The sequence below is a fragment of the Talpa occidentalis genome, unplaced genomic scaffold (genome assembly GCF_014898055.3).
Source record: "Talpa occidentalis isolate TD23 unplaced genomic scaffold, MPIMG_talOcc4v2.1 talOcc4.3, whole genome shotgun sequence".
Lineage (NCBI taxonomy): Eukaryota > Metazoa > Chordata > Mammalia > Eulipotyphla > Talpidae > Talpa > Talpa occidentalis.
Window position 1 is genome coordinate 5,054,890 of NW_023603184.1, and position 25,987 is coordinate 5,080,876.

The window sequence follows — 25,987 nt, forward strand, 5'->3', positions numbered from 1 at the left end:
TCCCGGAAGTGGGTTGGAGGTGTGGCGGAAGTGGTTGTGGAGTAAAGCAACTGGGAGGGGGCGGTTCCCGTTCCTCCGGGGAGCCGGATGTTAGCTGAGCTTTGACAGGCGTGGCAGAGGGAGCAGTGCCGGACCTTGGTGAGCTGCTGGGCGAGGGGTCTCCCCGGGCTTGGGGGGCTCGGGGGGCGGGCAGGGAAAGGACTGGCCAGGTCGTCTGAAGGCACGGGGTCCGGTGGGGAGTACCTGCGCAGACCCGAGGAAGGGAGCTGGCTTGGGATGGCGCAGAGGAGCCTGGTCTTCCCTCTGTGGGGATACTGCCCCACTCCGGGTCTGCAGCGAGAGGACTGTTCTCCTTCGCTGCCTTTCTCCTACCTTCCCCGGAGCAGAACCCAGGTTATATCACTGTCGTCGAGCAGACCCTTGGAAAGGGGAAGTATCTGGCGTAGCGCTAAGGACAAAAAATTGGGTGGAAGTGGTCTACCCTGCTACTTATTAGGCCACGGTTTCATCTCTGTTTCTTAGTCTGTGAAATGGATTAATTGTATCTAATCCGGGTTTTGTAAACCATGAAAGTCTATGCAAATGTGATTGCAGTTGAAGGTTTGGCAGTAGTGTTGTGGGATTTCCGTCCTAGGATCCCACCTCCAGAAAAACATACTTTCAAATTGTTTTCTGAGTTCTTTACAGGAGAGATTAGAGGAGAGGCTTTACTTTGTCCGTTTGTAGCACTTCTCTGAACCTTGCATATCTCAACAGTGACAGTCATTTTAAAAGTGTTGAGGGTTGACCTTAGATGTGGTTTAAAATTTTGACTCAGCTGTGTAGTAAGCAACTAGCTTATTTTCTCTCACTCTCCTCAAATTTGTAAAATGGACTTCATAATGCATGTTTCATTCGTGCTGTGATAAAGTTAAGACATAATTTGTATTCAGCTAATGTCGCTGTATAGGCCCTTGACAAATGTTGGTTCCCTTCTTCACTCAGGAGATGAAATCATTCATTCATTCAACAAATGACTGACACCAATATGCTGAATAGATGAGAGGTCCTTAAACAGGGATTCCCAGAGGAATCCTGTGAACCCTAAAATTGCATGCAAGATTTCACGCATTTTGGGGAAAAGTTTATAAATTTCATCAGAATTTCAATGAGGTTCAGGATTTCTCAAAGTCAAGACCTCTGCCTAAAAAGATTTTTAAAGGTAGATATTTTACCTACCAAGAAGGGAAAGATGAATCTCTGAATAGAGTATATTGCAGAGACTAGAGCAAGGTTTGTAGGTGCCTGGAGTCTTAGGCAGTCAGGATTCTTCATTTTCACACCTTTATATTAGAATTTCCCTTATCCTCCCACTGTATGGGAGCTAAGCTTCTGAACTCATAGCAGGTGACCACTGTTGGATTGGAAGATGGTGAGAAGCTAGTCTGACTGGAAGGTGGAAATGACTGTGATAGTTACACTTTTAAAAGGAGGTAATAGAGCAGGAGGAGGGGTCAGTTCTGGAAGAACTGACACAATAGAGTTGCTACTGGAAAAGGGGAGGATTTCACGTTGTGCTCCCTTTTAGACAGTGATCCTCTCCCTCATATATCCTTCAGCTCTAGTTGCTCCTTCTAACCCTGTTCACTTCTGCACAAATTTTTTTTTAAAGATTTATGTGTATTCATGCATACAAGAACTGGGGTGTAGGCCAGAGGTGAAGGGGGTGAGAGGATTCACCAGGGACAGAGTGGCGAGCAGAACAGGTGGATTGAAATACACTGCTGAAGGCAGCAGCGGGCGAGATAGGAGAGGTCTGCTGCGCCATGTGGGTCAGCTACCTGGCTGGGGATCAAACTCATGCCGAAGTGGCTGGTGATAGCTTGCTTAATGGCGCTGAGACTTTAACCCCTGCACCACCAGGGAGGCCCTCTGCACAGATATTATTGACTTCTGGAGAAGTGCATTCCTGGGAGGAGCCTTGGCTCTATAAGTGAGGAAATGTAGGTCGAGATAGAAAAAGGACTTGCTCACTTGGCTCTGGCAAGACTGTAATTCTGTTGTCTGAATACCTTGCCCTGTGCCAGTTTTCTCCAGTGTGTGCAGAAAGACTTCTCTGAGATGGCTGTGGCAGGGCTGAAGGAGCATTTGGTGCCTGGGCAGTGACAGAACAGAAGGGACAGGGAGAGAAGGCTCCAGCCTGGAAATGATTCCTTCGAACTGAATTATGTGCCTGTTCCCTGCTGGAGGCCTCTTTGGGGAAACCCTCCTAGACTCCTGGTTGAATTGGGGGAGGAGCATGTAAATAAATCTGGGGTGGATCCCTCTAGAGGGAGAGAGGTTTGCCTGCATTGGAGGGATGGTTGAAGACCGGTGGGCGAGCAGGGGTGGGAGCCCAGCAGCTCTCACTGAGAGAAATGTATTCCAAAATAGGACAGGATCATTTTTCTGTGTTCTTGGGAAGGGATTTAAGTTTTGGTGGTAAGCAGGGATGGTGAATAAGGGTAGCAGATGAGACCAGAGGAGAGGAAAAGGTAGGGGATTTTTTGTGAGTATTTGGCTGCTTGGCTTTGGCTCAGTTGCTTGAGACAGCCTTTGCCACAGAATCAGTGTGGTTGCTCTGGCAACAGGGCGGTTGTTGCTAGGCACGGAGCGCTAGTTTACCATCCAGAGACTGCTGCTGTGACATGTACAGGAGGTTGTCACATTGCCTCAGAGCTCTGAGGTGTTCAGGGTCTGGATCCCAGCTGGCAGCTCTCCCCTCTTCTCCGCACCAGTTCTGGGTCTCGTCTGCACTCCTTATCTGCCCTGCCAATTCTCTGACCATATATGTCATTTTTGGGGCCCTAGGAATGCAGCCGACTTAGAGCAGCCTCTTCTCTGGAGTTGGATTGAGTAGATTGAATTGCAGCTCCCCACCTTCACCCAGATAGCTTGTGATAGGAGAGGGCCCTGCTTCGGTCGGGCTGAGGGCAGAAGCTGCTGCCCCAGGCTCAGAAGGCCACATCCTTGAGGCCAGACCTCAGACCTGGGCAGACCAGTTTCAGAGCTGGGTCTTCTCCCCTCCCCGTCCTGCTGTAGCTGCTGGTCCCTTTCCCACCTCCTGGTTCTCAGCACTCTGCATGTCATGGAATTCCCCTCGCCCATGTGTGCCCCTCAATCTTTAGGGCAGTCTGTTTGCTTTCCCACCTTGTAATCAGCATCAGGAACTCCCACAGGTTAGAGTGGGCGGGAGGCCTGAGGAGCCTACAGATTTTCCGCTGTCACTAGCAGGCAGATTCCATCCCCTGCTTCTGGTTCCTATCCTGTGGCAAACCCAGCGGGTTCCCTGGCCACGGCCTTTTTTTCTGGGCCCCTGTGGTCCCTAATGCCTCCTCTTCCCCAGGCCAGGAATCAGAGATGGAATAAGCTGGGGGGCCATGGCTGACCTTTTGCAAGAACAGGTATTGGAGCATCGCGTGCTCCTTAGATTCTCGAAGCCTCTCTGCCCTGTTACTGCTGGGGCCTGGGGAGCTGCTGTGCTCTGTGACCACTGGGAAGACCCCTGTGACCACTCTACCTTCTGCATCAGGGACTGCATGGCTGAACCAGCTGGGTGGTGGGCATTGGGGGCCTGGCACAGCTCTTCCCTATCCAGCTGGGGGACCTAAAGACAGGCTTGAGCTGTGCCATCCTCTGCCCCAGCTGCCATTCCTGGCAACTTGCCAGAAAACTGTGGAGCCAGGAGAGTCGGAGCTTCATGAAGCTCTTGGCAGAGATGAGAATTGTTGAGGAACAGGGGTGAGGCGGGGCTGGTAGCAGAAGGGCTTATTGAAGAAGTTAGAGGGGAAAAAGGTATCACTGACCTGCCACCCCTACCCATCTCCCAGGTTTCTCTTCAGGTTGTGTGGGGTGAGGCTGTGGGGGACAAGTTTGAAAAATGGACCCGCTCTCAGAACTGCAGGACGATTTGACTCTGGATGACACCAGCCAGGCCCTGAACCAGCTGAAGTTGGCCTCCATCGATGAGAAGAACTGGCCCTCAGACGAAATGCCCGACTTTCCCAAGTCAGGTGGGCACTGCCAGACCTCAGGCAGCCCCAGGCACCTTCAAGTGGGAGACCCCCTTCCTGCTGAAGGGGCACACCGAGAAGGGAGGATGAGGGCCAGCAGACCAGCCCTGGGGTGGGGCTGGGAGCAGAAGGGGGGAGGATCAAGAGCACAATTCTCAGGGAGAACTGAGGGCCAAGGCCCCCAGATTATCCCCCTACTTTGCCCTATTCTTCAGATGACTCCAAAAGCAGCTCGCCAGAACCCATCACGCACCTCAAGTGGGATGACCCTTACTATGACATCGCCCGGCACCAGATCGTGGAGGTGGCAGGTGAGCACGGCCAGGGCCTCACCTTTTTCTTCACTTTCTTCACTCCTGGCTTAAGGAAGCCAGCCCCTCAGGCCGAAGGGGACGGGACTGGAAGCGGGTGGCGCCCTCTCTGTGGTCTGACCCCGACCCTGGGGCTCCCGAGCACTTGCACCCTTCTTTAAAATGACAGACTTGATTGTGAGGGCCACTTGGTCTGTCCCGCTGCAGCCACATTCTGACATGCGACTCATTGTCTTCACCGGCTGATGCTATGTGGGAAGAGGCCGGCCTAGTGGCTTTGAGGTCAGCAAGCCCTGGGTTTGATTTCCAGCTCTGCTCTCTCAACTCATTTCCTCCTCGCTGGGTGGTTAATTGTATTACACTAGTGATTGATATGTCGGGCTTAGCCCGGAGGTGGAACATAGCTGGCCCCGAATATGTGGTTATTTGCCTCCCTTCTCTTTGCCTTGATGTCACCTTTTCCAGTCCATCAGTAACCTGGGAGCAGGGAGATGCCAGTCCCTCCTGGGAAACCCCACCTCCAAGAAGGTCTGGAATGGCACGCCTCCTTCCGGCAGATGAGCTACCCTGCTGAGAAGGGGTGCAGAAACTCCCTCCCACTTCAGGTCACCCTCTCAGGAAGCTCCCACCCTTCTATCCACAGCGCAGGACCCAGAAGACTCCAGAAGCAGGGGAGGCAGCAAAGATGTTGATAACCTGGTTTCTACCCTTAGGCGCCTACTGCAGGAAAAGGAAACTGGAATGATAGGATCCTGGGTCTTTCCCTAATGTTTGTCTGAGCCCAGGCAGCTGTAAGCAAGGGTCATCGCAGACGCACTGGGGTGAGCAAGGGGAACTAGGTAGCATATGACCTGGAGCCCTGTGTGGTGTCGGCAGAGGTGACCGTGGAGGCATCTGGCAACAGGAGAGCAACGGGGAGAGCCACCTCTCCTGAATGTGATCTCAGAGATGGGGGGGCAGGTGAGAGGGTTGCTCGAACACAAAAGGGGTTTCCATGGCATCTGTGTCCCTGGCACCTTAGCTAGACCTCTCTCACCCTACAGAAGCAAGGGTTAGAGTTCTTTCTTGGTCTGTCCCTGGCCTGGGCACAGGAGAGTCTCCTGTAGGTTCAGAACCTTCTCTTCTCTCTCCAGAGATGGACCTGATTGGGGTGTGGGGGTGTCTGATGTGAAGGAAACTATCGTGATATCCTTCTGGTCCATGTGGCCAAATCACAAGGCCAAGCAGGAAAGGCTGCTCCTGGCCCCATGGGTCTCCTCTCAGCTGCAACATGTTTCTGTTTCCCCAGGGTGTGATGAGCCTGAGGGGGCCCAGCCAGGTAGGTGTGTCCATCCTGGCTCTCTGCACTTGGCCTCTCTGGGCTGTGAATCAGGAAGGGTTCTCGGTGGAGGCCCGGTGGGGCCAGCTTAATTGCAGCCCCACTCCCGGGAGTCGGGAACTGCAGTGCCTGGGAACCAGAAGAAGCAAGGATTTGTAGGAGATTCGATTGGCTGGAGATTCATCCAGAGCCCGAAGGAAAAGGAGCTCCAAGTAAGGGTGGGACCTTATCCTTAGGGAGCAGAGGGAGCTGTGGGCTGGCCTGCATGTTGGCACCTCTATCCTGAGGTGAGGCCTATTTCTGGGTCCCATGGCAGTGCCTCGCTGGTGAGAGGCGTTTGAATTGGCACCGCCAGAGTCGAGGCTGGTAAGACCGTGGTGCCTGGGAGGCCAGAGAAAGAGCCCATGTTGAAAGGGCAGATGTCCCCAGCTCCTCTGCAGCCCCTGTTTCCCTTGCTGTGGCGGCTGTCTTGCCCCTTGGTCCAAGTTCTACCCAATCCAAGTGGGTTCTTCCTAGTGTTAGGCTGGTAAACATTTCACAGTTGGCCCTCTGGAAAGAAAAGCAAAGACATTTATTTGTAGATTCGTGATTTCTTCCACAGAAGATTTCAAGCTACTGACGTGATGTCAGCGGGCTTGCAGAATTTCTGACAATTTAACAAATGTGTGAGCCTACTGGAGCATGGGGGCTCAGTCCCCCCCTTCTCCTTGGTCAGCAGGTCGTGGGTGGGGCTGCTTCCCAGAATGCCTGCTGTTGCTGATTAACTCCCGGGCCCCTGGGAGAGTTCCCGAGCTCCTGATCCGTATCTGGGGAATGCACAGGCTTCATTCTCAGGCGGCTGGTCTTTTCCTGGTGCTTTCCACAGATGCTCCCCCCTCCTCCTCACTGAGCCCTCTCCCCGTGCTCTGGGGACTTCGGGGCTGCCAGCTACTCTCTTCCTGCAGTCTCCAGGGAGAGCAGGAGGGGAGTTGGCGTTCTGGTACATGCGCCTTCTGTAGCAGCACTCATCTGCCTGTTGTCAAATGCCCGAACCACCCCAGGACTTGGGCTTCGGGACTCCACTCCAGCGAGGGGAGGGCAGTGCCTCAACCATAGGCCTGCCACGGCTCATTCCTCCTGTCTGGGAATCTCGCCAACAGACTCTCGCTGGCCCCCGCCCTGTCCTGGCTTCTTTCCACTTGCACGTATAGAACACTGTTCTGGAGCGAGGCCCGCAGTCAGCATTGAGGACTCAGTGAGGGAAAACACTCTCCTTCAGGGAACTTACAGCCAGTGAAGTGGTGCTCAGACCCGGTCCGAGTCTCCCTGAGAGTGTGAAATGTGGCCCTTTCAGCCTAGAAAAAATGTGCGTGTGTTTGTAATATTTTTCATGTACCATCAGTACCATGATTTCTCATGCATATGGGGAGCCCTTGTTGAAAGCCCAGGTTTTGCCTTTACCAGGTGCCACAGCTGAGAATTGGAGCCACGGGCCCTGGCCCTCCCCAGCTGCCAGTTCCCTGTTCTGTAAATACCAGAGCTGTATGAGCTTAGAATTTCTGCCCTGCCAAGGTCCTTAAGCTACCCACAACGAGGGTGGTGAAGGTCGAGGGACAGGGATGCAAAGAACCTTTTGGAGTCCCACATGCTCCTCCGGCACTTCCCCCGCATCCTGGGTATTTCCCCTCCTCCAGGGGCACAGGCAGATGATGTCCCTCCCCTCACAGGCTGCTGGTAGTAACCCAGGGGTTTCTGAAACTCCAGATTATACATGAAGCTGAACTGGCCAGTCTCACCCTTTGTCGCTGTCCCCTGCCAGTGTGTGTTTCTCAACGGGGTCAGAGCCTATGGGTGAATCAGAGCAGGCCCCAGAGCCACACTGAGCTGGCGTGAGAGGACCCTGGGACATCAGAATCTAGGCTAGGGTATGAAGAAAAGCTTGTGGCACCTGCTCCTTCAAAATAGACCCACTGCTGGATGGAGCTGCACCTCACACAGCCTTGCACAGGGTCCTCCGCCTGGAAGTCTGGTGGAATGCTGTGCAAGGCTCCGGGAAACACTGTCTTAAGTAGTCTTATAACCTAGATGTCACACACACAGTGCCGACCTGTGGCCTGTGCAGGTTGCCGACACTTGTTAAATAACAAGACAGGTGCTGGGTTCTGGGCCAGCACAGAGAGTCGAAGATGGAGAAGACCGAGTCTCTGCCCTCGAGGTGCTCTCAGCCAGTAGAGGAGACAGACTCAGGCCCAGAAACAGCTACACAGGAGAGTCGCATGTCATGACGCAGATGGCTAGCGGTGTGTGCTGGCGGCCATGGAAAGGGGACTCGTAACCTGTCTAGGGAAAGGAGAGGACACAGCTTCTGCAAGGCAATTTTACCAGAGGTGTTATCCTAGAGAGGTGGGGAGCAGAATTGTCTACAGAAAACCCTATTGCATGAGAACCAGCAGAGGCTCGCTGGTCTAGACAGCACTGCAAGTGCCTCTGTTGGAGGTGTGCATGGAGAGTCAGCCTGGAGAGTCCCAGGAGCCATTTCAAGGAACAGGATTGGGGCCTGAGAATATATCTGGGATGCAGTGCAGGAGGGGGAGAGGAGTCAAGGAAGGACAGGCAGGTGTTTATAACAGGGCTAGAAGTTGGAGTACTTTAGGATAAGAAAACAGAACCTTCTGGGATGTTGGGCCAGACCTCAAACCTTGGAGGAAATTCTTGGAGGGTCCTGGCTAGGCCCTGTCAAGGGCCATTAGAGGGTGGGCAGTGTTTTGGGTGGAGATGGGAGAGTTGGAGGGGCTGATTAAGAAGCTGGACATCAGATGGCTGGGAATAAGGTGCTATGTCAGGTCAAAGCACTGGCCAGGCTGCTCTCGGTGACTGGGCCTCCCTGCCCACACTCCAGAAGCCCCCTCCCCAGCCCAAGAACAAAGGGCCAGAGCCTTTGCAATCTCTTTGGAAGATTGCAATTTCTTGGGTGAAGCCACCAAGAAGGATTATCAAAATCAGGGCCTGTTAAATATGGAGGAGACACTCAGCCAGCATGGGGGCATCCCGGTCCTCAGCGGGGATGGAGGCAGACTCACCACATCTCCTGGGTCGTATCAGTGGGCTTTTTATTTGCCTCTGAAGCAGTGAGGATTTGGCAAGTGTGTGGTTTGGTTTCTGGAGAGGTGTGAAGGTGGAGATGAAGGAAGTCCCTAGGCCATGGGAGTAAAGACCAAGCCTTGTCCCCATTGAGCTTTGCTTGGGGTCCCTGATCCATGCTGGCCCTCAGCGGACATCTCCCGTTGAGAGAGCAGTCACCTATGTCTTAGGAGCTCCCCAGCCTCATGACAAAGCCACATGGTGAGACCATCAAACAGTAGCTAGTTTTCCACAAACATCCCGAGGATCCTACACCCAGATGAGCATCTTCCCAAAGCACTACCAACTCCTCTGAACTCCATGTTCTTTAGAAAACCCCTAATGAGAAGGAATATAATTTTCAGAAATGTTCATAAGTCATTTAGAGCCAAATGTGGTCAGAAATTTTAATAATAAAACCAGAAGATGTCGTCAGTGGTCAAAAATGAGGAGTGACTGTTAAGTAATCAGGCTGGTTTCCTCAATGCCCTCAGACTTGCTGAGAAGCTTTGAGAAACTTTTCAAATATATGCCACTCAGGAGGAGTGCTTCTAGAGTAAGCTCGGACTTTCAAGATGACGGCCAAGATAACTGGTTTGGTGGGTGTGGCTTTTTTTTTCTCAAAGTGAAATTTACAAAACATAAAATTAGCCTTTTAAAAGTGTACAGTTCAGGGGTGTTTGTACATTCACAGTGTTGTGAAATCACTACTTCTCTCTAGTCCCAAAATTTCATCCATACCCACACCAAATCCCATATCCACAAGCCCTCAGTCCCCATTCTGCCTCTAGCGGCACCTGGCAACCAACCACTCATTTGCTTACCATCTTCATGAGTTTGCCTGTTTTCTACAGCTCATGCAAATGGGACCATACTATATATGCCTTTTGTGCCAACTTCCTTCACTTCCCATGATGTTTTCACATTCACTCATGTGGCGTACTTCATCCCTTTGTGTAACTGACAAGGTCCCACTGCATGGGCCATTTTAATTTTTTTGAAGACTTATTTATTTATGCATACAAGATCTGGGGTGCAGGCCAGAGATGCGGGGGGTGAGAGGATTCACCAGAGACAGAGCGGGGAACAGAACAGGCAGATTGACTGAAATACGCTGCTGAGGGGAGCAGTGGGCAAGACAGGAGAGGTCTGCCTCACCATGTGGGTTGCTCCCTGCCCAGCCGGGGATTGAACTCATGCTGCAGAGGCTGTGGATTGCTTCATAGTGCTGTGCTCAACCTTTTGCGCCATCAGGAGGCCCTCCACATTTTCTTTATCCATCCCTCCAGAGATGGGCATTTGGGCTGTTTCCATCGAAGGTGGTTTTTTAAAGCTCACGTTATTTTTCATACCCCAGCTTGGTTAGCCCTGGGAACAACTGTCCTTCTGTCTTTAGGGACGTACCCTTGAGTGCATGTGACTGCCCTGAGGTCTGGCTGCATAGGCTGCTCTGACCCTGGACTGGACAGCGCAGCCTCCAGACCTAGCACCCATCAGTTCCTCAGCCCACTCTCTGCTCTCATCTTCTACCCACTGTGCTCCATCTTTCTCCACACCCAGGAGATGACAAGTATGGACGGAAGATCATTGTGTTCAGTGCCTGCCGAATGCCCCCGAGCCACCAGCTGGACCACAGCAAGCTCCTGGGGTGAGTGCCCATGGAGAAGCTGGGGGGGGTCTGTGCCAGAGCCGATAGAGCCTGATGGTTTTCCTCACCACCCCTCCTGCCTACGGCTACCAGGCCACCTCCCTCTCTGTCTCCTCTCTTCCCCAGCGGGAACTATTTACATTTGGAGGAGCTTACTGGGCTGGGGTTAGACCTGGTTTTCAGTCCTGCAACTTCTGTGTGACCTTGGCAGGTGTCTTGTGTCTTCATCGTAAGCCTCTTTTTTGTCCCCATGGGTGACAATAATACGGTGAGATACTAAGAAAATGCTTGGAAAAGTATAATAAACATGGTCTAAGTGTGATGATTAAAATGATAGGGTGCACCTGCTGTGATGCTTCTGATAATCATTTCATGAGTAATTAGTGCAATCTTATTTTCTGACAAACTTGGTGCCTGCCAGTGACTTCTACACCTATCTGGGTTCCATCAGCCAAATATACCTAATAGCTGTGGTTGATCTAGAAATTGCCTGCTGCCAGGTCAAAGGCTGATTGAAAGCAGAAGTTTGAGAGATAAGAGGTCCTCAGTGAGCCAGGCTTGGACCCAAGTCATAAATGGGACCTCCACAGAGGCCGAGCTGTAACCAGCTTCCTCTTCCCACTTCTCAGCATGCACAGTTCCCATCATGCCCCGGCCTGTTTAACACACTCCCTGAAATTGAAAATGTCCACTCTGCCCACATCAGCCTTTTAGGGTCCTGAATGGTTGTGGGGGAGAGGGATCAGAGACAGGCCAAGGGAGCAGCAGTAGGGAAGGGCCCAAGGGCTGAGTCTGTTGCCTTGTATGAGTTCTTTCTCTTTGGCCTCCTGAACCCTCTTCCTGCCACTCCTCAGCTAGGCGGGCAGAGGCTTGTCTAGGACCATCACGTGGCCCAGCCCAGAATAGTCCAAGGAGCCAGCCTGAGGGTGCCTGAGTCACATGCCCTCCCCTCTGACTAGGCAGGTGACAAACACCACATAGATAATAGTCTGAATGGGAGGAATTCAGGGGATGGGGATGGGAAGGCACCCAGTCTTTAGGAAAGAGCCTATGGAGGAGACTGCACCCACACTCTGGGACTTCCTCAGGCTTCAGGGAGCCCGCTGCATCTGCCCTGTCTGTCCCCCAGCCCTTTCCGGAGGCTCTGCCTCCCCCACAGGGCCTCCCCGTGTCCAGAGCAGGGGTCATCTCCTTTTGGATCTGCCCTGTCCTCTTGTTTTCAGTCAGGTTATGTCAGACTTGGCTTTTCCCATCTGATGCACCCTGATCCGGGGGTTTGATTTTAAAAGTGCCTGAAGCTTGGATTCAGAAGACCCAAAAACTTCAGCTCTCTTACCAGTGGTGTGTTCGGAGACAGGTCTTTTCCGAACCCTAAAAAAATAGAAACTGTGACCATTTCACAGGGTTGTTGTGGGCATTAGGGATGAGAACATACATCAAATGTCACCAGGTGCATTTGTAGAGGATTGTAAATTCCAAGGAAAGTGACAGTATCGGTAACTATAAAAAACAGACTCCCGCAAATCCACCACCCAGAGAGAAAAGCGCTGTTAAGATTTTAGTTACACACGTCCCTTCTTTTTCTGTAGCATATATAGAACTCCCTGGCCAGTTTTCAACTTTATATAACATTATTATCTTCTGAGCATTAAACACTCTTCAAGGACATCCTTTAAAAACACCTTAACATATACTGTGTGTACAGAAATGTGATCGAATGTCTGCCACTTGAATTTTCAAAAATTGATCACACCCATATCACCTACACCCACAACTTCCCTTTGCTCTTCCAGTCACTACCCCAAAGGGTAGGCGCTGTTCTGACATCTAACTTCACAGATCAGTTTTGTCTGCAGAAACATCCTGTGAGGTAGTCTATTTATAGACATCCTTTGATTTATTTAACCAGCTCCCAGTTGTTGGACAGTTTGCTCGCTGCTCAATTTTTTTTTTTCCGTTATAAAACAAGCTACACTGAACAGCCTAGAATACAAACATTGTCTACTCACTTCTGATTCTTTCCTTAGGATAAATTGCTGAATATATGATTTTATAAGGTCAAAGATCATGAACTGTGAACCCTCTAAAGCTTCTGATAAGCCTCATTTTATTGCCCTCCAAAAGGCCATGACAGTATCTTCACAACAGGCTTTGCTGTTTTGTAGTTGCAAAGTACCATCTTTTGATATGATAGCTCTTTGCAAATTGTAACATGCTCAATGTGTATAAGTGATAAATAGTTGCACAGTGGTAACAATTGGAACCATCATCATAACCCAGCATTAGTGGCTCCACATGCCCAGCCCAGCACCTACAACCCACGTGTCTAGGTTGCCCTCTCTGGGTTAGGTCCGTGTGCATGTGGGTACTTAGTCAAATCCTTAGGCATTTCCCCAGGCTCCTGCCCTACCTCCCCTTAGAAGCCCTTAGCATTCCTGCTGCCTCGCCTCCCAGCCTGGAGTGCTAATCCGGTGGGCCTGCGAGATGTTGGCCAGAGGTAAAGAGGGTTTTCCGGACTCCCCTCCCTTCCTGAAATCCCAGCTCACGCCCTTCATACTTCTTCACTTCACATGGGCTCTCACCACCTGTGTGTGTGTGTCGGGATGGTAGGTTGTTGCAAGCAGGGGGAACCTGAGGTGTGGCTCTTTAGTTTAGAAAAAGCCCAGTGATTGGAGAAGAGGAGAGGACCCTCTGGCCACCCTGGTCCCCTCTCACGGACACAATGTTTTACAGTCTGTGCCTGGAGTTCAAGTGTAAAAGGCAGAGTGGACCCATGGTCAAGAATACAGGCTGTGGACTTAGTTCACTCAGTCTCCACCACCAGCTGTGTGACCTTGGATAAACGCTTGGCCCTCATTGCCTCACCTGTACGAGGAAAGCAAGAGATAGTTATGCAAAGAGCTTGGCAGATGCTAAAAGCTCAATATTGATAAGTGATGACTATATGGGAGGGAAATATTTCCTTTTTTTTTTAAAAAAAAAGATTTATTTTTTATTTATACAATAGCTGGGGTACAGGCCAGAGGTGCGGAAGGGTGAGAAGATTCACCAGAGACAAAGTGGGGAGCAGAACAGGCAGACCGACTGAAATACACTGCTGAGGGGAGCAGCGGGTGTGACCGGAGAGGTCTGCTGCACCATGTGGGAATCTCCGTGGCTGGCCGGGAATCGAACCCACGCTACAGAGGCTGAGGACAGCTTCACAGTGCTGCGCTCAACCCTCTGCGCCACTGGGGAGGCCCCAGAAATATTCCCATTTTCACTGCAGGAATGTGAGGGCTCCAGTGAGAGTCCTGAGTCCTGGTCTGCTGACTTCTAGTCGGTGCTCAGAATTGATAGTTGTTGATGCTGCTATTCCCCTGCCCAGCCACAGCCCCAAACCTCCTCTACAGCATAAGACTGATTATGAAGCTGAATAGTCAGCCCAGGGGAGGAGAGTGGGGAAGGGCTGTGGAGTAAGCAGATTCCAGGGGCTCTGGGGTCTGTCTTAATGGGCCACACTTGTGTACGGGTGGGCTTGACAGGCTGACCTTGCCCCCTGAAGGTACCTGAAGCACACCCTGGACCAGTATGTGGAGAGCGACTACACGCTGCTCTACCTGCACCACGGCCTGACCAGCGACAACAAGCCCTCCCTCAGCTGGCTCCGAGATGCCTACCGGGAGTTTGACCGCAAGTGGGTTGGGCCTGGGGTGGGGCGCTTCAGGGCCTGAGGCAGGTGGCTCTGGAGCCAGCAGCTCTGCCAGGTTCTGGGCTCTTCTGCTTGGGTGGGAGCTCATTCCATGAGGCTGATGCCTCTGCCTGGGGAATCAAAAAGAATCTGAAGTCGAATGGCCTGGGATGAACTCCCGGTTTCTCTGCTGCTCGCTCCGTGACCTGTCAGGTTACCTAACTTCTGAGCCTCCATTTCCTAATCTGTAAAATGGGACCCCAGAGGCACTGTCACCACCCAGTCTTGCTGGGTTGTCAAATCAGAAAAGGTACATTCGGAACCTGGCTCTGGGCTTCCCTACCTCCCTCACCCCTGAGTTCCATTCTGCCTCTGCAGGTATAAGAAGAATATCAAGGCCCTGTACATTGTGCACCCCACTATGTTCATCAAGACCCTGCTCATCCTCTTTAAGCCCATCATCAGGTGTGTAGGCTTGCCGCCCCTGCGACTCTGAAGCCAGTGCCTGGGGAGGCCAAGCAACTTGGGGACAGCCCAGGTTGGGGCTAAGGCTTCTGTTTGACTTGGGTAGGCTGCTGGGGGGAATGCAGGCCTACCCCCAACCCATGCCCTTGCCTCCATCGGCAGCTTCAAGTTTGGGCAGAAGATCTTTTACGTGAACTACCTGAGTGAGCTGAGTGAGCATGTGAAGCTGGAGCAACTGGGGATCCCTCGCCAAGTGCTCAAGTGAGACTGGGGTGGTGTGTGCCCAGGGACATACATGAACACGTGCACATTTGTTGGGGCAGGAAGGCTGAGAACCCCTGGGTAAACAGAGGAAGACAATACAATGACGAGAGATGGCGTATGGGTGAGAAGAACAAGTTCAAATCTCACTCCAGCCACTTAAAAGCTCTATGAACGCCCCTTGCTGAAGTGCTTGCTTTCTTGTCTGTAAGAACAGGGCTGCTAGGAGGAGGGAATAGCGTGCCTGTGTGTAAAACAGCAGTGAGGTCCTGACAAACAGGAGTAACAGTGACTACGGAACAGCCAGAAGGCCTGACCTTCCTTCTGTCCTCAGGCATGACGACTTCCTGAAATCCACACAGAAGAGCCCCGCCACAGCCCCCAAGCCCATGCCACCACGCCCCCCACTTCCCAACCAGCAGTTTGGGGTCTCATTGCAGCAGTGAGTATGGAAAGGAGGCAGACCTGGGGCTGGCTGCTGGGTGTCGGGAAGGGCTGCGGCCTGGCTCACTGCTCTTGTTCCCACAGCCTCCAGGAGAAGAACCCAGAGCAGGAGCCCATTCCACTCGTGCTCCGGGAGACCGTCGCCTTCCTGCAGGCCCACGGTGCGTGCAGGGCCCCGCAGCGCCGTCAGCCGCCTCCCTCGCTGGCCTCCTGCCCCCTCAGCTGGTTTCCCCCTTCCCCGGGAACCCGCTGGGCAGCTGAGAGAGGTCCCACATGTACCAGCACCCACAGAGACCATTACTGGAACCCCCAGACAGAGACTGGGTTAGGGAGTTGACACAGTAGCCCAAAGCGCCAAGACTCACCAGCCCCACTGTTTCCCAGCTCTCACCACTGAGGGGATTTTCCGGAGGTCTGCCAACACCCAAGTTGTAAAAGAGGTGCAGCAGAAGTACAACATGGGTGAGTGGGCCAGGGCTGTGCCCAGTCCCCAAGGCCGGTTAAGACCCACGGGTGGGGGTGGTGTGGTGTGTGTGTGTATGTGTGTGTGCACGCATGCTTGTCACAGCAGGACTGGGGGCACGTGCTTGACTCTTAGGGCTTCTCTACCCTCTGCCCTGTGAACCAAGTGTCCCAGGCCTGCTGCCTCATCAGTTAGGCTCCCGGGGCCTGGGCACAGGTTCATTTGGAGTCAAGCAGTGACTGTGGCATGACTGGGGGGGCTCACTCCATCCAGAAAGCTTGAACCTGCATCCCTGTGTCACAGAGGAGGGGAAGAAGTCCAGTGCAAGAGGGGGCTCCCTGGGAGGAGAGGGCTTAGACCGGAGCTGAGGGTGAAGCCGGGCAGTGGGAGCTGCTGGCCTGCAGGCTGGTCTGGCTCCTCTCCACCCTCCTCCTCCCGCCCTCTCCCCAGGCATGCCTGTGGACTTCGACCAGTACAACGAGTTGCACCTGCCTGCGGTCATCCTCAAGACCTTCCTCCGGGAGCTTCCTGAACCCCTGCTCACCTTTGACCTCTACCCGCATGTAGTGGGCTTCCTCAGTGAGTGCCCCTCACCTCCCTCCTCAGCTCTGTGCTTCTGCTGGGTCAGGGCTGGACTCAGAGCAGGCGGGTTTGGCCTGGCTTCCAAGAGAAGCCTGGTTGGGGTGTCCCTGCTGGCCTCGGGTCAGGGCTTCCCAAACAGCGCGGCCCAGGGCCCCTGTAACCTGGGCCCCATTCGTCACAGACATCGATGAGAGCCAGAGAGTGGAGGTGACGCTGCAGGTCCTCCGGACGCTGCCCGAGGAGAACTACCAGGTGCTTCGCTTCCTGACTGCCTTCCTGGTGCAGGTGAGACCTGGGCCTCAGCCTCCACTGCTCACCTGCGGGACAGAGGAGGAGCTGCCACACTTGCTACTCCCCAGTGGTTGCTGGGCTTCCTGATGCAACCCCGATTTCCTCCACAGATTTCTGCCCACTGTGACCAGAATAAGATGACCAACACCAACCTGGCTGTCGTCTTCGGCCCTAACCTGCTGTGGGCCAAGGATGCCGCCATCACCCTCAAGGCCATTAATCCCATCAACACCTTTACCAAGTTCCTCCTGGATCATCAAGGGGAGTTGTTCCCTAGCCCTGACTCCCAGGGCCGCTGAGTGCAGCCTCTGCCCCTCAGCCCCCTTCTGATAGCCCCAGTTTGGATGCCCTCCTGGCTTCAGCCTAACAGGAGCCCGGGGCTCCTGCCATGAAGGGGCCATGAGGCCCCTGGGAGATAAAAACAGGAGCCAGCCAACAGTGCAGCTCCGCCTCCCCTTCCTGTCAGCCCACCTCTGGCCCTGGAGGCCTCGCTGTTACAAGACATTCCCTCGCCTTAGACTTCTCACTGCCTTCGTAGTTCCCTGCTCCTGCGGGCTCTCCAGAGCTGGCCTTGACTCGGCAGGAGGAGGACCAGCCCCAGCACCTGGTCTTCCGCTCTCTCCTGCCTCTCCCTGGCAACTGCAGATGCCAAAATCACTGCCGGCTGGGCTGGTAGCTGGGGCTGGGCCTCCCACTCCTGACTGCCGGGGAAGGAAAGGCTGAGCTGGCTTGGGCTGGCCCTGCTGAGGGTATGTCTTGTCTGGGTGAACACCCAATGCCAGCACCACTTCTGTCCTCCTCCACCGCTCAGCCTTGGGATTTCCATGTCTAAGGAGTGCCAAGGCTGGAGTCTGCTTCCTATTTCTGACTCTTCCACTTGGCCTGGGTCAGCCTTTTACAAGTGGTCCTGGCCTCAGGTGTCCTAGCCTGCGGTTCTGCTAGGACTGGCAGCTTGGATGAAGCAGTGAGTCTCAGCAACCCTCCCCACAGGTGTCTGCTCTGACCTGTGACAAGCAGTTTCAGTTCCCCTAGACCTCGCCTCCCTCCCGCTTGGACAGCTCCTGGGCTTCAGGCTCTTGTGGACATGTCTGTGGTGGTCACACTGGTCCCAGCTCTGGCCTGATTCAGTGCCTCTGGATCTGTGGTGGCCCCTTTCTCCAGCTGGGGACTCCTGGAGGGGCTGGCAGAGACTTCGCTAATGCCATCGGCCCCTGCCAAGTATGTTCCCACCACCTCCCCAGGGGCCAGGGAGCTCTAGGGCCTTGTCTTTCAGAAAACCCACCCCCAAGAATGAATGATATTCCTTCCTGGTGAATCCTGGGGACCTCCACTTCCAGTGACCTTGTCCCCTGGCTGCAGAGAAGTATCTGCACAGTGGCCCTGCCCCCACTGCCTTGCCAGAGCCTGCAGGGAGTGGGGGGAGCCCCTGCTGACCAGCCTGGGCTGAGTCCACCTCACTGGGCTCTCCCCCCAGGGCACTGGCTTGTCAGGACTCCTGGGCCCTGAAGGGGCTGCTGTCCTGTCAGTTCCTGTCTGTGGCCCTGGCCAGGCCTTTCTGCCCTCCTTTGTATATCAGGTGTTGCTCCCAGCCTCTTTACTGGGGATTCTCATGGGTCGTTGGTCTTCTGTCCCCCTGCCCCACGGGCCTGTGTACCTGGGGGAGGGTTGGTACTGTGAATCAAGTGTTCACACTCATTGACTTCCTTGGCACCAATCATGTACTTCACCTTTGCACTTTTTGTATTTCAATAAAAATGGAGATGGAGAAGTGGGCGCGGAGGTCCAGAACTGGGAGGGAAGGATGCTGAGGTGGTTGAAGAGCACACGGGCTGGGGCCTGAGCGGGCAGAGGTTTTGGGTCATCTTCCATGCTTACAAGTGGGAGCAGTCACCATCCATTTTTGCACCCCAGCATTCTAGCTGGCCACCATGTGCTGAACCCCAAGACCAGGCCCTCCTCTGTTCCCAAGTGAGTGTGCTGTGGGCAACACTGTATGCCCAGGGTTGGAATCCTTCACCAGCTCAACCTGGTAGCAGTCACGTCACTGCCTAGACTGCTTAGCTTCTCTGAGGATCAGAACTAGCGTGTGTGAGGCACTCAACAGTGGCCAATAGTTGGGCAAAGTGATGGTCCCGGCCTCACGGAGCAGATCCTCCCCCTCCCCCCGAGAACCTGGGCTGTTTCCACCTGCCACCTTGTCACAGGAGGCTATGAAAGACCCTCTCCCTTCCCTCTTTCAAGCAGCTTTGCCTTAAAGGTTGAGGTGATAAAGTTTTTTTGTGTATTTTACCATAATTTAAAGAAGAAATGGGTTGTCACTGGGAGGGCAGGCCACTTGGCACAGAGAAGGTCGAGCTCCAGCTGCTGCTGCTGGCCCGTTGACTGCAGCCAGGAGGGTATGGTGGCCTGATGTGGGCCTGTTCTTTTTTTATCCTCATGATTCTTTTTCTCCTCAAGCAGTATTGTGAAGATGTGGTTATAAACAGTCTACAACAGTGGCCTTCATCCGGGTAGCATGAACAGAAGCCACCGGGAGCCTGGTTCTGCTCAGCACTAAGCTGGGCGATTGTTTTGAAGCGCGCAGCAGTGACCCAGGAAAAGCAAGTAGGGAGCAAGGGGAGCCGGAGACTGGAAAAGCTGTTTACTTGGGCTGGGCTTCTGGCAGGGCTTCTGCTGAGTGACTCAAAAGTCAGTTTTCCCCGGCCTTAGCAACAGCAGTCTCTGGGGTGGGGGGAGTGGAGGGAGATGTTTTAAAGGGGTAGTACATTCTTGTCAGATTTGGGGCAACTGAATTTAATTTTAAGGGGATGCCAACTGAAGGTGGGGACATCAGGAACAATCTTCACCACTTCTGACCCAGGGGCAGCGGCTCTCCTGACTGGCTGCATGGTCAGGTATCACGGGCAATGTCAAGCAGTTTACTAATAAGCAAGCGCTCCCAGGGCCCTGGTGTGGGCTGAGTTCTAGAATTTTCTAACTGGCCCCTTTCTGTCCTGGCACCTGGTTTCAGTCCAAAAGTGGGGAGGTCAACCAGCCAGCAGTTGCCTGGGTCTGTCAGGCAGTTAGTCTCCTGCCTCTAGAACTGACCCTGCCTCTGGGACATTGGCTCCCTTCCCGCCACTTTCAGCACAAACCAGGAGGCAGGGACTTGAGTTGCCAGGACTGAGATATCTGCACAGAAGTCCCTGGGGCCAGGCTGGAATAGCCTCTGGGGGCTCTTCTACTTTTCAGAGACTGCCCCAAGCCCTGGCTGTGTGACAGATCAGGGCAGCTAAACAAACTTGCATGGGCTCCTTCCTGCTGCTCACTCAATTAGCAGATGCCATGCAGCTCAGGAAGCCCCACACTCCCAGCCCAGTTTCTGCTAGAACATGGCAGACAGAGGGATAGAGTGGATGACGAAGGCCTACTTTTTTATGGAGACTTTTCTGTGGGAAGACACATGCACAACAACTTCATACACACTAGCTCACTGCATGTTCACATACAAGCCCCAGAAATGGCAACATTACAGCTCTCACAGGCTTCTGGACCAGACCAAGGAGAGGTGCACAGCTGGTGAGCAGCCAAGCTCCCAAATTCCAAAGGGCCTGATGCCACATCTCCCCTTCCAGGGAGCCTGCTGCTCCGGACCTATACAGAAGTGGGAGTGGGCCAGGGTATTAGACAACTTGCAGGACAGAAAGCTGTAAAGTACAGAAAAAATTTATTGGAAATCTCTTAATACATTGTAAAGTATAGCTCAATATTTCCAAACAAGGTAGGCTGGAGGACAGGGGACTCTGCCATCTGGAGACAGAAGGCTGGCCCCAGCCCTGTCCGGGGGTGCTGCAGGAGTCAGTCTAGGCCTCACACCTTTTATTGTAAGGGTTGAGGGGCAGGGCTGGCCTTGACAGTTGCTCTGCTCCTCCCAGGCTCAGCTCAAAGTCAGGGCTCAGCCTCCCTTGTCCTTTCACTGGCGGGGTCCTGAGAAAGGCTGCGGCCTGCAGGGGCCAACAGGTAGGGGTCAAGGAGAACTGTTTTGGACAATGGCTAACAAGCCTTTCCATGCAAGGCCTTGGAAGGAGGGCAGTGGCTGAGAGATTGGGGGGCAGTCGATCAGCAACCTACCCGGGGCCTTGGGGCTAAGTTTGGATTGGTTTTGCAGGCCATGGGTATGCTCCGGCCCAAAACTAGAAGGAGGAGGCCATTTGGACACCACTGCTGGGAACATTTCTTTGTGACAGCAGAAGGCATGCACAGGCGGCTGAGCCAGCATCTGCGCCCGATCCCGCCCCTGGGTCAGCCTTGTAGGTGGGAACAGTGTCACATGCAGTTTATTAACAAGCAGCTGGGGCCGCCTGCTCTACTCAAGACCAGCTGCTGCCAAGGAGTGCCCCATGGGCCAGGAGAGATGGGCAGGCGGGCCTCATGTGCCTTGGCAGGACTACCATGTAGGTAGTCCCCTGGAGAGGGGCTGACGATCGGTGGGGAGGCTAGGCACTTGACTTATTCAAGTACAAGACCTGGAGACTAAGTCAGCGTAGGCCCAGCTCTGGTTTCTCAATAAGGAACCAATCCGACCAGTAAACCTCAGGGCAGGGGACAGAGCTGGGAGTGAGGGACGGTGGTGGCGGGTGCAGGCTGAAGAAGGAAACAGCCCATAACCCAGCCTGGAGAAACAGAACAGGTGCCCCAGAGGCGGAGCCAGTCTGGCCTCTCCAGGTGAGTTGGGGGGGACACTGTGCACTACTCTGGGGAGGCGTCACATTTAGCACCCAGGACTTCCCGGGCTGCCAGAACAGAGTCGATCACTTGGCAGAAGCTGAAGATTCAAGGTTCTCACCAAGAATATATAGGTGTCCAAGGTAAAGCCTGTTGTCAGTTCAAACGCAGTGGCCTGGGTGGTTCTGTTGCCCTCAGCCAGCCCATTCTTGGACAACGCCTTATACATATGGGAAGGAAGCTCCTCAGAGCAGCAACCCGGAACCTGACGAACCTCCACTGGAGGAGGCGCCGCCCCAGGAAGAGGCCCTCCACCTTCCCCAAATGAAAAACAGCTAGCCTCAAACATATTTTCTCTATAAAATATCTGATTTCTCTGAAAGTAATAAATATTTACTTGTTCTAGAACCAAGGAGCAGCAATAGGAGGAGAGAGGAAAAAGAAGATATGCTGTGACTCCCAACAACACAGGATTCTGCTGCGCGTGGCTGAGGAGCTGAGCACAGGCAGCCACCAGGGCCGCACGGCCCTCTGTCAAGGGACGGGCTGACAACCATCACAGGTGGGAACGGCCGACTGTGGAGTTCTCGTCACCTAGGGCAGGAGGCCTGTCACACTGCCAAAGATGCAGACACAGGCGCAGAGAGAGGAAAGAAGATACCAGAGCTAAAGTTGGAGACGACACAGAGAGCCTTCCTTCCTCCTTCCAGCATGGTCTCCTTCCTCTTTCTGCCTCCGTGCCTCTGGCCACCAGCTGGAATGTCGCGTGGTTGATGGTATGGCAGGCAAGAGAGGGGCCGGTGGTAAGGCAGACCCGGCCAGGAGGCTGGCAGCAGGACGAGCGATGACAGCCCATGTGGAGCAGCTGATGATGGCGCTGGAAGCAGATGGCCTGGCTGAGGGCCCTTTTGTTACAAAGGGGCTTCCCGTCTCCAAGGCCAGAGGGTGAGTTCTCTCAGGTGCTACTGGGCTTGGCTGCGGTCATGGAGTCTCCAGGAGGTGCAAGAGCGGGACTTCTAGGTCCCCATGGGGGAAACCAGTCTCCCTTCCACCCAGCTGGGAGCAGGATGAGGGATGGAAGCAGCTGATGAGAGGGAGGCTGTCTCCCGGGATCACAAAAAGGGGATGCTGCTGGTACTGGAGGACACCAACTTTACTGCAGGGTTTCTACAAAGGCATCAAATTCTCGGACATTCTTCTCGTGCACAGCCAGTTTCTCTGGTAGTGAGTCCTGCATGGGGAGGGAGAGAGGAGCTGCTTATTCAGGGAGGGGCCTGGAAGAGACTGCCCGCTCGGCCACCCTGAGCTGGCAAAGGAGCACAGAGCTGGGCTCAGCAGTACGGGGCTGGGAGAGCAGAATGCAGGGCGCTGAGCAGCCGCCACACCTTCAGCTTCTAGGGGAGCCCAAGGGGAAAGAGGCTATTGACAGAACTCCTCATGCACCCAAGGGGGTCACCCACTTCGGTGAGAAAGAAAAGGACCCCACCACCACCAGGATGACAAAGCGGAGTTAAAGGTTCAATGTCTTTGGCACAGATCTCAGTGACACCAGAATAAAACAGTAAGTGTAGTGCTCTATTAATTAAGTTTACAAAAGGTCTTCACACCCCGAGCTGGGCCTCAGAATCCCCTGGGGCCCATGACCAAGGCATTTGCAGCCATTACCCCTCCCCCACCCCCAAATGGGTTAGAGGAGATAAAAGAGAACAGTGAAAAACAGAAGAAACCAGAACCATGAGGAGTAAATTTAACTGTTCTCAAGAACCAACTATTAATATAAATTTGCGTCTAGCCAGTCTAAAAGGAGGAAGAAAGCTCTCCATCCGCTGATGAATAACCAATACCAACTGCACCTGAAGAGTGCACCCATCCTGGAAGCTTTCCAGACAGGCACCAGGCAATGGGGAGAGGTGGGAAGCCCTCCTGCCTCAGCAACTATCAAGTGGCCCAGACACCCTGGACAGCCCTGGAGGCGCAGCGGCCCCGGCGTCACCTGCACTGGCTGTGGAGGCGCTGATGGTCACCTGTCCCAGCGCATGCCAAGTGCGAGGCAAGGGAGTCAGCAGTTACGAGTCCAGACTCTCTCAGACACAGGCTCTCAGTCCAGACTCTCTCAGATCAGAGCTTTGTGTTGCCAGCTCCGTGTGCCCATGGGCACGGTATTTGTTCAGTGTCGGATTTCTCCTCTGTAAACTCAGATAATAAGGTACCGAGAACGCCTTGGTAAAGGTCACAATGACATTACTGCAGTTTTTATTGCTGAGCGTGCATCTCTGGTTAAAGCAAACCAAGGGCAGCTGTTCCCAGATCCCCGATTCCTGGAGCTATTCCTCGTATCTCAAAGTAAGAGGGGACATCCTCCGCCAGTGCAGAGGGATCCTGACATCTTGTGGCACTGGGCACCCAGAATGTTTGGCCAAGCAGGGCACTCCTCTGCCCGCCGAAGGCAGGAGTGGGAGATGGAGGCAGGATTAAGTTATGTAGCTAACCATGAGAACCGCAGCTGAGGGGATGAGCTCTGCTGGGAAAGGAAAGACCGGCATGGCTGGGGACCTTCCATGTCTTCTGCTCTGCACCACTGGCCTCTGCCTGGCAAGAGCTGCAGAAACCGACGGGCTCAGTGGCATCAGTAAGCAGAGGGCATGAGGCACAGAGCCACGGGGGTATGTAAACAATCTGCAGAGAGGACAAGGAAGTTAGCACACGCAGACTCACAGCAATGACTACCAGGCACCATGCAAATCTGGAGCATAATCGAAAGATGACAGTGGTCTCAGGGAGTCTCTTTTCTGTTACAGGGAAATGGAGGGTGTGGGAGTGAGTAAAGAAACAGGAAGAATTTTCTAGGCCTGTGGAGTAGGAATAACCATCAAGCGGGGAGGGAAGTCAAAGACGAGCAAGGTGGGGGAGTGTCCATACCAAGTCCTCAGCCATGGACTGTGCGCCGATATCTATCGAGAGACTGCTCAGTTGAGGAGGGTTCTGAAATTCACGATAGAAGGTCCCCAAGTCCATTGGAAGAATGTCGTCTTTAGAAAAAGCCGGTTTCTTCAAAAACAAGACAGATTCAGTTTAGCTTGCCTTGGAAAGAGGCAAACAGAAGCTATGATTAAGCCCTTTTCCTTCCAGGGATTATCCAAGAAAAGGCCCCCCAGGCTGACCTTCAGGAGAGAACCTGCCCCTTCATTACACCTGCCCCTTCTGAGCAACTAACTTCGAATCGTTCCTCTCCCCACTAGGTACATGTCCCCTTCCTTCAAAGGCCTTTTCTTCGCAAAGGGCCATCCATTTAGGCATGACTAGGACCGACATGACTACCGCTAGGAAAGCCCAGGTGGAGCTGGATTTCACCCAAAGACAAGACTAAATGCCTCGCTGCTCTGCTGGCAGACAACCTGGGCAGCTTCTCCACACAGAACCACAGCGCCACCCTATGCCCTGTTGGCGCCAGCCCACTGGATCCCCGTGAAGGAAGTCCTGTGGCACACAGTGGATCCCTTCAGGTTTTTTTTCCCCTTGGGGTGGTACAGGTCCCGGAGGTGATGGAACTTACCAAGTCAATCATGACGAAATCATCATGAGAACTGCCATTGCTGCCCCTGCTGGAGCCATTGGAGTGCAGGCTCCCCTGGAGAGGAGAGTCAGTCTCTGGGGAGTCGGGTGGATTCACCTGTTTCAGAAGAAGGCAGAGGGAGGGGCTGATACTGTGCACTGGGTGCAAGTGACTTATCATCAAAGGTTCTGTAAGGGACCATTGCTGGCTGCAAATCCAGGAGCCAAGGGACGCGGCTGGCCCTGCCAGGAAGGACGACCACTTACTGCACGGAGACTTTAGTCAGTGGTGGGCTCACCATGGGATCTGCATCCTCCAGCTCCAAATTCTTGGGAGCGAACATGGCAAACGGTACATCCAAACTGGTCAGGGTCACCTGAAGAGGCACAGGAGGAAGCATTTGTCCCACCCCCGTCCGAGCTCAAGTGACTCCTGAGAAGCTGCCAGAAGCCTGAAACACCCAGAAGATCATGCTGCCCCCCAACTCCTGTCTTGTTGGAGGCCCCATTAAAGCTCACAGCACAAATAGGAGCTAGTTTCCCCAGCCTGGGAATTCAGCCTGGAAGCCTGATGCACAGTGATTCAATAACAACTGTGCTTCACTGGCGGGGCTGAGGAAGGACTTTCTGTAACAAGCCAGGCTGAGGGAATGGAGCTTCAGGTCAATGTGTTTGTACTAAGTGACGTCTAGTTGCTCTCCTGTGGAGGCTCACAAGATCATAGAATAGTTCATAACTTTTTCTGGAGAGGCATCATGGGTTATTAACCCTATGCACAGAAAAACTCTCTCACTCACTCGTGTGCCCGCATACACACACTTTGCATGCAGTTCCAGTGGTGGCACAGGTTAGTAACCCTGAGTGTAGGACGTCACTACAAGGGCTCAGATATTTCCACAGCGACAGAAAAAAATCACCTGGTTGATGGGTTTGTTGACAAAAGCCCCTACTTTTCGGACAAAGATGGTCTCCAAGACATCATGGGGGGAGGCGCGTCCCTCGCTGCTGTTTGATACAGTTTCCGTGTCCTCGCTGGAGAAGAAAGGGGATGTTGGCACTCATTCTCAAACCAAAAAGGAGTCCTGAGGGGCTGCGGCCTACAGCAGGGGTTGCCACCCACCAGCCCACCCACATGGGAAGGGCCATAT

General features: G+C 53.6%; 2 protein-coding genes across 7 annotated transcripts in view; one reads left to right on the top strand and one right to left on the bottom strand.

Annotated features, from left to right (window-relative positions):
- Positions 1-10: 10 nt before the first annotated feature.
- On the top strand, positions 11-19,310 carry ARHGAP1 (Rho GTPase activating protein 1). Its single transcript, XM_037522366.2, has 13 exons — positions 11-138; positions 3,849-4,031; positions 4,247-4,342; positions 10,320-10,407; positions 13,952-14,083; positions 14,456-14,542; positions 14,705-14,803; positions 15,138-15,245; positions 15,332-15,408; positions 15,632-15,709; positions 16,161-16,289; positions 16,474-16,577; positions 16,694-19,310. The coding sequence occupies exons 2-13, from the start codon at positions 3,899-3,901 to the stop codon at positions 16,880-16,882; spliced, it is 1,320 nt and encodes a 439-aa protein (XP_037378263.1). The 5' UTR covers positions 11-138; positions 3,849-3,898; the 3' UTR covers positions 16,883-19,310.
- Positions 19,311-20,237: 927 nt separating this feature from the next.
- The window catches only part of ATG13 (autophagy related 13), a 41,713-nt gene continuing 35,963 nt past the window's right edge, over positions 20,238-25,987 (bottom strand). For 2 of the 6 annotated variants that reach the window (XM_037522360.2, XM_037522359.2), the window contains exons 13-17: positions 25,757-25,871; positions 25,139-25,216; positions 24,841-24,957; positions 24,207-24,335; positions 20,239-22,518 (exon numbers count right to left, since the gene is read on the bottom strand). In XM_037522360.2, coding sequence (XP_037378257.1) covers positions 22,441-22,518; positions 24,207-24,335; positions 24,841-24,957; positions 25,139-25,216; positions 25,757-25,871 — 517 coding nt within the window. In that variant the 3' untranslated portion in view covers positions 20,239-22,440. Of the gene's footprint in view, positions 22,519-24,206; positions 24,336-24,840; positions 24,958-25,138; positions 25,217-25,756; positions 25,872-25,987 lie in introns of all 6 variants that reach the window. The other 4 variants (XM_037522361.2, XM_037522358.2, XM_037522365.2 and 1 more) reach the window with 3 other exon arrangements.